General features: G+C 50.5%; 1 protein-coding gene across 1 annotated transcript; it reads left to right on the top strand.

Moving 5' to 3' along the window:
* Positions 1-1,887: 1,887 nt before the first annotated feature.
* Positions 1,888-12,110, top strand: PLEKHO1 (pleckstrin homology domain containing O1). The gene is made up of 6 exons (XM_055584470.1): positions 1,888-2,231; positions 2,907-3,053; positions 7,640-7,780; positions 8,582-8,686; positions 9,059-9,160; positions 10,498-12,110. The coding sequence occupies exons 1-6, from the start codon at positions 2,202-2,204 to the stop codon at positions 11,200-11,202; spliced, it is 1,230 nt and encodes a 409-aa protein (XP_055440445.1). The 5' UTR covers positions 1,888-2,201; the 3' UTR covers positions 11,203-12,110.
* The last annotated feature ends 383 nt before the right edge of the window (positions 12,111-12,493 follow it).

Genomic DNA, 12,493 nt, shown 5'->3' with positions numbered 1-12,493 from the left:
GTGATGTCTCTACTTTTTAATATGCTACCTAGGTTTGTCATAGCTTTCCTTCCAAGAAGCAAGCATCTTTTAATTTCATGGCTGCAGTCAACTTTCCACAGTGATTTTGGAGCCCCCCAAAATAAAATGTCATTGCTTCCACTTTTCCCCCTTCTATTTGCCACGGAGGGTGGAAAACAGAGATGGTGAGAAGGGGACTGTGTATGTGTTAGGCTTTGTGGAGTCAGAAAACCTGGATTCTAACCTAGTTAGCCAGTAACTTGCTGTGTTAACTTGGGCAAGTCGGTTGATGTGCCATGCCCTGTTTCCTCATTTTCCAAGTGGGAATAATATTTATTCTTCATTTCCAAGTGGAAATAATATTTATACCTCACAAGGTGGCACTAAAGATTTAAAGAAACTGTATATGAGAGCATTATGAAAGGATACATTTCTGTATCAGTCTAAAATAGAGGAATAAATTAGTATGTAAATGAGAAGAGGTTAAGAGGAATATTGTTGGATTAGGGAGAAAAGTGGAGCTGGAAAAAAAAAAGAGACGACCCCCTCCTTCATTTGACAAATACCAGAGAAAGCCAAGACCACTTCACTCCTCAATTTGACCAACATTTTTTTTAATCTTGAGACATCTCTGAAAAAGAGGTTCTTCCTTTCCTCTGCTCCTCTGTGCCAGGGATTTTTATTCATTTGGAAGTTTCTATGTGCCTGCCATATGCCAGGCAGTGTGTTCGTTAGCTCATTATTATTTAGTAATTAGCCCTAGAGGGCAATACTGTATTTTGAAAGGACTTTCATGGGTCATCTCATGTATTCTCCTATCTTTCCTATTGGTGGAACTGGCAGTCAGTTCCTACAGAGGAACTGAGGCCCAAAGAAATTCAGTGACTTGACCAAAGGCCACAGAGCAGTGATGAAACCAGTACCCAAACTAGGTTCCCTCTCTCCTCTTCCCATTAAATGTGTACTGAGGGGGAAAAGGAAGTCACCAAGATGTTGGTGTGTGGGCTCGGAGGCAGATTCGGCTTAGGAGTGATCAGCAGTTTCCTCCAGCCAGGGCCTCCTCTGGGCATTGTGGTAGACAGGGTAGAATTTGTACACGTCAGTGCACTAGGGAGAGACACCAGATAGCAGGATGTTTAAGCCTTACCTGGTGCTTATAAAAAAGCCACTTGGTCTAACAGATCACGGCTTTGGAGACAAGAATTCTATTCCTTCCAGCACTTACAATGTGTCTGCAAATTCTGTATCTCACTTTTCTCTCTATGCAACGGAGATAATATCTACCTCATACATAGGGTGATTCTCCCAAGGCTCAAATAAGGCCTAATAATTTGTAAACTGGAACAAATGTGTATTAATATTAAGTTCTTCAGCGGAGAGCCCCTACACATCAGTACCCTCCGAAGCATAAAACTTTTCCCTAACAGTTGACCTGCCCAGACCACTACTCCACCACCTAGGGCGTGTGAATTCCGGATGCCAGTCCTGGGTAACACGCCCTCCCAGCTCACGCTCTTGTTTTTGTTTGGGGTTTGGGAGAAGATCTCGATCTAGGTTATCGCCGGTCTTTATGAACCTGCCTGTCTCTCCATCGCTCGCTCCATCGGCCCCTGCCGGCTCCCTCGGCAGGTCGGCCCGGGCGGTCTTCTCAGGCTCCACCTCTCGCTCCGGCCGTCAGTGCGAGTCTGGGTGCCCCCGCCGCCCCAGACGCCGTTCCCCGGCGGGGTGTAGGTCTGTCTTCTTCACCCTCAGTGAGTCAGAAACAAAGGAGGGTGTGGGGGGAGCACACTCTCTCCGGCTCGGCGATTCGCCCTTTATTCTGAACTCGCAACGTCAGCGGGCGGGTGGATGGAGCTGCGGGGCGCGGGCTGGGCCGCCCACATCGCGCCGGGCCGGGGGAGCGGCCAGGCCGGGCCGGGCTGGCGGGCGGCGGGGGCGCGCTCGGGGGACCGGGCCGCGTGGGCGCCGGGATGGAGGGCGCCGAGGGGCGGGGAGCAGGCGTGCGTGTGTGTGCGAGCGCGAGGGAGGCCGGCCTTTAGTGTAACCGGAGCTACAAAGAAGGGGAGAGTCCGGGAGAGGGAGGGAGGAGCGGCGGCGGTGCCGGGGGCCTCTGCGCACCCTCCCCGTGGGCAGGAGCCCCCTCGAAGCGGCCTCGGCCCCCGACGCGGGGCCGCCCCTCGGCGCCCGCCCGGCAGCCCGGAATGATGAAGAAGAACAATTCCACCAAGAGGGTGAGTACGTCCGCCCACCCCGTGGCCGCCGCTGACTTTGTGCCCCGGGGACCCCGGCCCCGTCGGACCCGCGGGCGGCCGCCTTGGGGGCCGGGGACACCCCGCGCCAGCCCCTTACTTCCCGCCCAGCCTGGTCGCCGGTCCCCTTAGCTTCGGCCTCGGTGCACCGGGCCCGCGACGAGGAACCGCGGGGGCTTTTGTTTGTTTACTTGGGCCGGGGGCTAACTTGGCTGAGTTTCTGCCCCGACCCCCGGCCTCGCCTTCCCCGGGCGGCGGGCGGCCGCTGGCACCAAGCTCTGCAGCGGCGAGGAGACAATGAGAAATAAAATGCCGTAAAGCCCGGCGCGGCGTGGAGGGGAGCTGGGGGAGGGGGCGGGGGGCCCGGCGGAGCCCCGAAGGCCACCCCTCGGCTCCAGCCCGGCCCTCACCCCTGGCACGGGCAATTCCAGTTGTTTATTTGGAAGACGGGGGAGGGGAGCGATAGGGATGCGAGTTCCTTGGAGTGAAAGGCTTTGAAGAAGTGGGGAGCAAACGCGGGGCTCCCCGACTCCAGCTGCGGCGGGGCGGACGCGGGGAGGGGACCGGGGACTCCGGAGGGCGCGGGGGACAGAACGCGAGGAGGAAAAAGCTGCATACCACCTAACCGTGCGATTCTCATCTGACTCGCGGGGGCAGGGGCCTCAGGATGGAAACCATCAGTGTGCACCGCCTGAGAAGGTCGGCTGGGTCCGGAAATTCTGCGGGAAAGGGATTTTCAGGGAGATTTGGAAAAACCGCTACGTGGTGCTGAAAGGGGACCAGCTCTACATCTCTGAAAAGGAGGTAGGTGCCCTTGCCGCGAACTACCCAGTTTTCTCATAGTCCTGACCTGTTCTCTCCGAAGGGGTCTTATGTGTACTTCTCGTCTCCCCCTTACCTCACTCCTCATTTTGTTCCGAAAGCGAGTTCAGCGGTCCGGTTGGTCTCTACCCCCATCTTATCTGCAGAGAAAGGTCGCCCTTCAGTGAGAAGACCCGAGTTAGAAGTTGCATCTTATTTAAAGATTTTCCTTTGAAAACACCTTTCTGATAGCCATGATAACTCCCTCCCAAGATGTCTCCAAAACTCTAAGTGTCCCCTAACGTCCCCTATCCTGGCCTCAAGCTGACCGTAGGATTCTTTTTCCTTTGCTGTTGCTGCTGAAACACCCTGTTCACCTTATTCTTACCTCCTTCCTGCCCCGCCAGCCCAACTAGCCTCCCCTTTCCTGTCTCTCACAGAGACATATGCAAGTCATATCAGTAGTACAGCTGCTCCAAATCACAGAAAACACACATACCATCCAGAGGCAGTCTCACATGACCTCAGGTAGAGTATTTCTAAGTGGCAGTTATTTCTCTTGAAGCCAGTGTCCTTAATTAACATGTTCTCTGTTCCCCACCCCCACTCCACTTAAAAACAAAGAAGCAAGGAACTCATTCTCCATTCCTTCCTACCCAACACCCCCCACCAATTATATCAGAAGGGAGAGTGGAGTTTTGAACCCCTGCATGTCTCTGTGTCTTTGGGTCTATAGTTAAAATGAAAACAGTCCACGTTGGGTCAGAACCTGAGCCCACATATTGAATCCAAACTCTTCTCTGTTTTATCCCTAATTCTTGTGCTCAGTAACACATAGGAATGTGGAGAAACTAAAATTGCCCCTCCGTGGGTTAGAAGTCATTCCAGTCCCTATCTCTGTGACTAGGGCAGCATTGCCTAGGAGACTGTCCTGAGTTCCCCTGGTAGGATGGCCCTCCCCTGCCTGGTGAGGGTGAGTTCCCTCACCAGGGGCTAACTGGGAAGTCCTCCCTGAGTTCTAACCTCTTCTGCTTTCTGCTTAGACTATATTTAGGTAAATAAATCCTTTTATGGTATTGAAACAAGACACACACGCAGTCCTGGAGAAAGTATTCATCTTGAACAGAACATCTACCGAAGCAGCTAAGAAAGACCTAAGCTATGCCAGGGCCAAAGAGATCCCTCTTAAGGGTATTTAAACCTTGCTGTTTACACTAAGCTGAGAACTTGGTGTTGGAGTGAGGTGAGAAAACACTTTGACAGGAGAATTTATCTTTAAGGGTCACCTCTACCCAACCCCAAATCCTACCCAAGTTTTTTTTTTTCCCCCCCACAATTTGCTGAGTTTCTGGTGTTTTTTTTTTTTTTTTTTTTTTTCTTTTTTAGAGCAAGTGTCCAAGTGTATCTCCTGTCTTCCCTGAACTTCATAATGGCAGGAAACTCTAGTGAGCAATCGGGGAGAACTTCCCACACGTCAGTGGGGAAAACATGAGATCAGGGAAAGGGCAGAAGGAACAAGACATTTTTTTTTCTTATTTGTAGCAATCTAAAAAACAGTCTGGGGATGAAAGAGTGTGACGGACCCTTGTTTGTGGAGGAAGGGGTACTGAGACAGGGGAAAGAATGGAATGACCTCCACCTAGGATGTCTGGTGTCCCGTGAGTCAGGAACATCTGACCAGTCATGGGGCCAACTGCCCACTGCAGAGGAAGGCATAGGAAGAGGGAACAAGCCTATTGGTATTACTCTTCTTTGGAGCCAGTTTCCATGCTTCAAAGGCCTAGACTAAAGGTGAAACTGATCAAGGATGTAGACTGTATTCTGTCCCCTTCCTGAAAGCTCCAGAGCCGATAGAATTAAAGAGTTTTAAAAAAATGTACTATGATATCTGTAATTTACATGTTAATGCAAGGAAATCCCTAACCCTCTGTCTTAGAATTTGCACCAGTCTTTTTCCTGCAACTGCCTCAACCAAAGAAATCCTTCTGTGTTTGTTGTTAATAACTGTTCTCCTCATTCTCAGTCAAAGGGCACCTTTTGACCATGGGGCTGATGTATAGGAACAGAAACTAGACCTTCCGGAGACCTCATGATAGAGGAAATTGAGTTCAGGGCATCTTTTTTGGCAAGCATAGGAAAAATTCCTTTCTGTGGCTTAAGGACAAAGAATCAGGGGAAAGGAAGGGTTGACCTTGCTGGGTGGTAATTATAAATGAGACTGTATGAATTAGATGGGGGGAAAAAAATACAGTGGGGAACTGGGGTCCTGGAGCTGTCCATCTTCCCCAGGCACTGTCTCACTGCTTGTCTTACCCTGTCTCCTACCCCTGCCCTATGCAGGGCTGACCTCTGTCTGTGTCTCCTGCTCCCCAGAGCTGCTTATCAGTCATGTCCAAGCCAGAATACCTCCCTTCCCTTCCCTCCCTTCCCTTCCCTTCCCCTCCCCTCCCCTAAGGAAAACAGAAACAAGTAATTCTCTTCCCCTGGCTACATACACACACCCAGCACTTTCCTCTCCAAGATTTCTGGCCTCTGCTGATAGTCTCAGCTCTGAGGAAGGAGGGGGAGAGGAGTGATGCACCACCCTGCATCCATGCTCCCATGTTTCTGGGAATTGTTCTGGGACACCCCTTGCCAGCATCTTGTCCACTTCCACCCACAATCCTTCAAGGCCCCTGTCACTTCCTAGCCCAAAGCCAGGATAGGGGAGAGGCCTGGAGGAGCCACACGTGTTGAAACAAACAAAGGTGGGTGTATGAGCGGCCATTCACCTGAATGGGCCTGTGTCCCCTGGGTCCAGCGGCAAGTCAGAAGGATGGGCAGACACAAGAGCAGAGATGGGTTGGGGGATGGAAGAGAGAGCCAGGCAGATAGATGAAGTCACCTCCATGCTCACAGTTCCTATGTCAGAACTTGTGAAGTGGGGACTCTTTTGTGAAGTAATTCCAGCCAGGGAGGGTAGATACCATCCAAGGAACATATGACGCTACTTCTCTCTGTTTAGTTTTAACAAGTGCTGGTGGTTGTCGTCTCTCATCCCAAGAAGACATGAACAGGCTCATTCCCCAGGGTCTTCTAACCTCAGGTGCAAGTAGCAGAGGGTGAAAGGGTTTTCTAATCACAGACTCCTCCGTCTGGACCAGTGACAAAGTCTTCTCTCCTCTTGTAAGCCAGATCACAACTTCAGAGGGCCAGAGCCATGGGAACACCTCAGGGGAGAAGAGAAAAATCCCTGAGGGGTTTAAAACGGACCTTGGCAGAAATTTAATGGAATTTGCTTTGTGGTGCTCACTTTGTGGGGTCAGAGGATATAGACAGAGTTGTGGTCTTTCATTAGACATTCAGCAAGAGAGTTAAGAGCCAAATGGTGGATAAAGCTGCTAAGGGTGGAGCCGGTTGCAGGATAGATTCTACAAGCAGGAAGGGCTCAGTTTAGACACAAGGAGGAACTTCCTGACTTAAAAGGGCTCAAACTGGAATCATGGGAAGAGGTAGCAGAACACTCTTCTCAAGTAGTCCTCCAGGGAGAGTATTAACGTATCTTTGCCTAGAGCACATGGAGTGACTTTAGTGGCTTCTCAAGCCTGCAGGAGCTACACTGGGTTGTCATGGTACCTTGGAAGGAATAAGGTGGGGTAGGAACTACAGGTGTACTTTTCACCCAATCTGAACAAACCGAACACAGGGGTGGCTGTCCCTGTGCTGCTGCTGCTAAGTCGCTTCAGTCGTGTCTGACTCTGTGCGACCCCATAGACGGCAGCCCACCAGGCTCCCCCGTCCCTGGGATTCTCCAGGCAAGAACACTGGAGCGGGTTGCCATTTCCTTCTCCAATGCATGAAAGTGAAAAGTGAAAGTGAAGTCGCTCATCCCAAGAAGACATCCCAAGACAACAACCACCAGCGCTTGTTAAAACTAAACAGACAAAAGTCGTGTCTGACTCTTAGCAACCCCATGGACTGCAGCCCACCAGGCTCCTCCGTCCATGGGATTTTCCAGGCAAGAGTACTGGAGTGGGGTGCCATTGCCTTCTCCACCCTGTGGTGCTAAAGCTCCTGAAATGAAGGAGATAAATGAGTCTCATCATAATAGAATATATTTAAGGAAGGAGCTAAATGAGGGTAAGAAAGCATCAACATACAAGTAAGAAAGGGGAGGCTGGAGGCAGCCCTCCATTCTCTCCAGAAATCCCCTAATGTTGGCTCTGCCTTTATCTTCTCTGGACAATCAAGGGCCATCCAGGTCTGCTTACTTCAGAATGGTAGGATTAAAGTATGAGCCCTGTAATGGTGTCCTTTGAAGGACAAAGTAGGAGTCATAATGAAGAGACCTACTGGGGTTCTGGAAACAGTAGCTTGGCTGAGGGGAGTTGTGAGAGGAGTTTAAATGGAAACTCATGCAAGGAATCAGGACTTGGGGTCCCCCCCAACTATCAGACCTCTGTGACCCTTGGGTAGGACAGCCTTTTCCTATCCTGTCATCCATCCCTTCTCAGGCTTCTTCTGGTTCTCAGACAGGTCTAAACTAACAATTTGGGAGAAGGGACTAAGTAATTTTAATCCTTATCACCTCACTTCCAATCCTCCCCTAGGTAAAAGATGAGAAAAACATTCAAGAGGTGTTTGACCTGAGTGACTATGAGAAGTGTGAAGAGCTCCGGAAATCCAAGAGCAGGAGCAAGAAGAATCATAGCAAGTTCACTCTTGCCCACTCCAAACAGCCCGGGAACACGGTATGCTCCTCCTGCCACCTTGGCCCTGGAACGCGGACCGGGTCAGGGGTGTGGAGGCCAGAGGAGAACACCTTCCCCTTTGGGATCTCTCTCAGCTCTCTGACTCAGAGGCCCTGAATTACTGCTCTCCTACCAGCTTTTGTTATTTAATCTGAGAATATGGTGGCCATTTCCTTCCTTCCTGGCAAGCCAGCCTTTAAGCTGTCCAGCCGCAAAAATCATCTCTCTCTCTCTGTGTCTCTGTCAGATACACACACACACACCCCTCTTGGGAAGCAGCCACTTTACACACACACACACACACACACACACACACACACACACACACATCCCTCTTGGGAAGCAGCCACTTTACACACACACACACACACACATACTCTTGGTAAGCAGCCACTTTACACACACACACACACCCCCCTCTTGGGAAGCAGCCACTTTTCCCTGTTCCATGGTAGGTGGTTGAAATTCTGAACCATTCCTGTCACATTCTATTTCTTCAAACATTTAAAGATCTTTATATTAGTACCTGTCCTTCACCAAACCTCTTCTAATTATCTAGTGCTGTATTAATATCCAGTACCCTTCTGAGCTCTTCTCGGTCATTTCTAAAACAGTCTCCAAGCAACGGCATTTTGCAGGAATAGAGGATGATTTCCTTAAGTTACAGGTGACTCCAGAAGTAGAATTTCTGTCCTTCCAAGAGCTGGGTCTAAGAGAATGAAGTTTAACTTCTCATTTCTTCACTGTCAAGGTGAGGCCAACTCTGTAAAAACCCTGACTGAAACGCGAATCTTCTCACAGGCACCTAACCTGATCTTCCTGGCAGTGAGTCCGGAAGAGAAGGAATCATGGATCAATGCCCTCAACTCCGCCATCACCCGAGCCAAGAACCGCGTCTTGGATGAGGTTAGGGGGGTTATTGTGGGGAGGCGGACGCCGAGGCACAGGAGCTGGGTGGCCCGTTACAGAGGGAAGATGGTGGCGCGGGCTGTTGTCTGCCTCCCCACCAGCTCCACTGCTGTATCTCCTTTGGAAAGCCCTGCTCTCCTCCTAGCTTCTAAGTCTTTTCTGCCAGCTCCTGTTTCCCCGCTTTCTGACGCATGAGCAAGCCTAAGAAGCCCCTTCATGTCCCATAAATCCTTGCCCTTGGATTTGCTCAGGAGCAGTTCCTGAGCTGGGAGTTATTTCCCAGGCCAGGCATGTTCAGGCCTCAGGGGAAGCTGGTCTGGGACTAGGAGTCTCTGAATAGCACCCATGACTCACAGTGCGTCTCTTCAGGTCACTGTTGAGGAGGACAGCTATCTCGCCCACCCGACTCGAGACAGGGCAAAAATCCAGCACTCCCGCCGCCCTCCAACTCGGGGACACCTAATGGCTGTGGTATGTAAGACTATTAGAAAGTAAAAATTGCTGAAGGGCTAACTCCATGTCAGTTCATCTCAGACAGGACTGTATCTTAGCCCACCAGAGGCATTTGTGTACCAAGGTCAAAAGCTAGGAAAGTCCCTTCACCCTGTTCCCTTTTTTGATTCCTCCAAACCAAAAATATTTAGTACCTACTGTGAATTTGAAAGATATGCCCTCAATAGGGGCTTCCAGTTGGTCCTAGTGGTAAGGAACCCACCTGCCAATGCAGAAGATATGGGTTTGATACCTGGGTCTGGAAGATCCCCTGGAAGAGGGTATGGCAGCCTATTCCAGTATTCTTGCCTGGAGAATCCCATGGACAGAGGAGCCTGCACGGCTACAGTCCATGGGGTCGCAAAGAGTCAGACATGACTGAAGCGACTTAGCACACACGGATGCCTAATAGATTTAGCATCCTTTGAAGAAAATGAGATACACTCACAAGGAAAGTGAGAAATAGAAGAGGTGAATACTACAAGGCAATGTAAGCTGATGTCTGGTGGCTAGCTATCCTGACAGGTAAGAGCATTACATATTGCAGGCATTTAGAGGAGCAAGGATTTTCTTTCACTTGTCCGAGCTCAAAGTCTCTAGGGAATGAGGCACTCAGGTATAGTAGAAAGAGTGAGGGCTTTGCGGGCTTTGCAATCAGACAAAGCTGGGTTGGAATCAGCTTTGCTGAAGCTGCCCACCTCCAGCTGTAAAGTGGGGCGTAATCATGCCCATGTGAAGGGCTGCTGTGAGGAATGATTAAAATAACATGTGTATCAATACATATGAGGTGTTGAATAATTTTTTTAAAGTATTACTTTTTTATCTTTTAAAAAATTACAGTATTTTACCCTGTAAAAAATTATAGTATTCTGGAAATAGAACAAGTTTTATTTAAAGGCAAGGGGTTCTGAGGTCCAAATAGCAGAGGGGGTTGAGGTGTGTGGCTCAGAGGATACAGAAGAAAAGTTGCCCTGCCATGCCAGGCATCCTGTGTGTGTCAGACCCAGTTGATGCTGCGAGTCCACAGAAGGAAAAGACACTGTAAGGGGAAGCTCGTGGTAAAGTGGAAAATATGGGCAACCAGAGAAATTACTTGAAATCACAGAAAAATGAAAGAATTAAGTTCAAATCACCATCAAAGGAATAAGAAAGAGCAAACAAAGTCAGAGCGCTCTGTCAGGAGTGGGGACTTCTCATTCAGGGAAGGCACAGTGAGGAGGGAAATGACCACAGCTTGCTTCTCTCTCAGGCAGTCAGTCCTGAAATGCCCATGGATGACAATCTACCCTCTTCCTTCCCGCCCTCTCCCTCTCCAGGCTTCAACCTCTACCTCCGATGGGATGCTGACTTTGGACCTGATCCAGGAGGAAGACCCTTCCCCTGAGGAGCCAACCTCCTGTGCTGAAAGCTTCCGGGTCGACCTGGATAAGTCTGTGGCCCAGCTAGCAGGCAGCCGGCGGAGAGCAGACTCAGACCGTATCCAGCCCTCCTCGGACCGGGCAAGCGGCCTTCCCCGACTTTGGGAAAAGCCAGACAAAGGGGCCACCTACACCCCACAGGCACCCAAGAAGTTGACCGCCACAGAAAAAAGCCGTTGTGCCTCCCTGGAGGAGATCTTGTCTCAGCGGGACGCTGCGCCAGCCCACACCATCCAACGACGGGCCGAGGACCCCCCAACCCCCATCCCACACCCCCCAGGGCAGCTGTCCCGGATCCAGGACCTGGTAGCCAGGAAACTGGAGAAGACTCAGGAGCTGCTGGCAGAGGTTCAGGGACTGGGAGACGGGAAGCGAAAGGCCAAGGAGCCCCCTCGGTCTCCTCCCGATTCTGAGTCAGAGCAGCTGCTGCTGGAGACGGAGCGGCTGCTGGGAGAGGCATCATCGAATTGGAGCCAAGCGAAGAGGGTGCTGCAGGAGGTCAGGGAGCTGAGGGACCTGTACAGACAGATGGACCTGCAGACCCCCGACTCCCACCTCAGACAGACCACCCAGCACAGTCAGTACCGGAAGAGCCTGATGTGAAGGCCGGTGCCAGAGTCTGGAACTCCTGGGGGTGGACAGATTCTTATCTCCAAGTGTTGCAGGATAAAAGCTTTTTTATTTACCTCAGTCAAAAAAGAAAAACACAATCGAATTTGTTGCTCTTGCTGCTGCCTGACCCTCCTACAGCCCTCATTTCCCAACCTCCTTTCCTTCCTTCCCCTCTGTCTCTGAGCCCTAAAGCCTCAGGTGTGAGGAGCAGGTGACCCCTACAGCAATATTAAGAAGCTTTCACCTGGATGAAGAGAGGGTCATGAAGGCTGTTTGGCCATTTGACCCACACACACCCTCTGAGGTGTGGTGAGGAATAACCTGCTGCTCCCAACCATGTGTTTGGCTCCTAAGTTTAGAGGGGGAGGGGAGGGGTCTCTCATGTCCCATTCCAAGTTTTCAGTCTGAGGGTGAAATTTCACCTGCTCAACTCCAGAGATGTGGGAGCCAGTGCCACCTGTCCACACACACACAAGTGAAGTTTATCCCAGCCCCAAGGAAGATTTGTGCAATTAAAATCCTCCCTGACCCTGGCCCTCACCAGGCACTGGCTTCTCATGCCTAGCAGCCTCTGGTTGAGATCAAGCTGCCCAGCTTTCTTAATATGAGGTGTTTCTCCCCTTCATCTCTCATACCCTTCCCGATTCAGAGATACAACCCTGGACGGAGGGGACAGCTTTGGATTTGGCTGGGGGCGCCTAGCACAGGAGAACCAGGGATAGTCAACCCGACAGAAAACCACACGAAAAAAGAAACTGACTTGTGATGCATAGGATGAAGGGGAAAACCAAATATGTGCCTGGGTTCCTCTTTCGGCCAAGCTCGGGTTTCCTGTAGCCTCTCCCTCTCCTTCCTCAAACCTCACTTCCAATATTAATCAAGCCCCAGCTTTAGAAAAACATCTTTACACTCACACCACCATCCTCCCGACCCCCTTTGGAGTCGCCAGGCTCCCCTGCATCCTTGGCTGTGGGGAGCCTTTTTGATTGCTTCTTTCCTCTGAAGTTTCTAAGATCAAGTTAATAACAGTGATAGTGTCAAGAGATGAGTCATAAAGGCCAGGTAGGAATGATTTTTGGAAAGAAGGGGACAGATAGCCCCCTGAATTAAATGAAGGGTTAAAAAAACCCTTTGAAGTACAGTTGACACTTGAAAAATACAAGGGTTAATCCACCTTTAACTTAACAGCCATAACCCTGGTTCCTCTGCATCTGATGAGTCAAGCAACTACAAGCTGTGCTGTAGTATTTGTTGAAAACCTGCATGTAAGTGGACCTGTGCA

The sequence above is a fragment of the Bubalus kerabau genome, chromosome 6 (genome assembly GCF_029407905.1).
Source record: "Bubalus kerabau isolate K-KA32 ecotype Philippines breed swamp buffalo chromosome 6, PCC_UOA_SB_1v2, whole genome shotgun sequence".
Classification (NCBI taxonomy): Eukaryota; Metazoa; Chordata; class Mammalia; order Artiodactyla; family Bovidae; genus Bubalus; species Bubalus kerabau.
The sequence above is the reverse complement of the archived record's forward strand: the minus strand, read 5'-3'. Positions and strand labels throughout refer to the sequence as shown.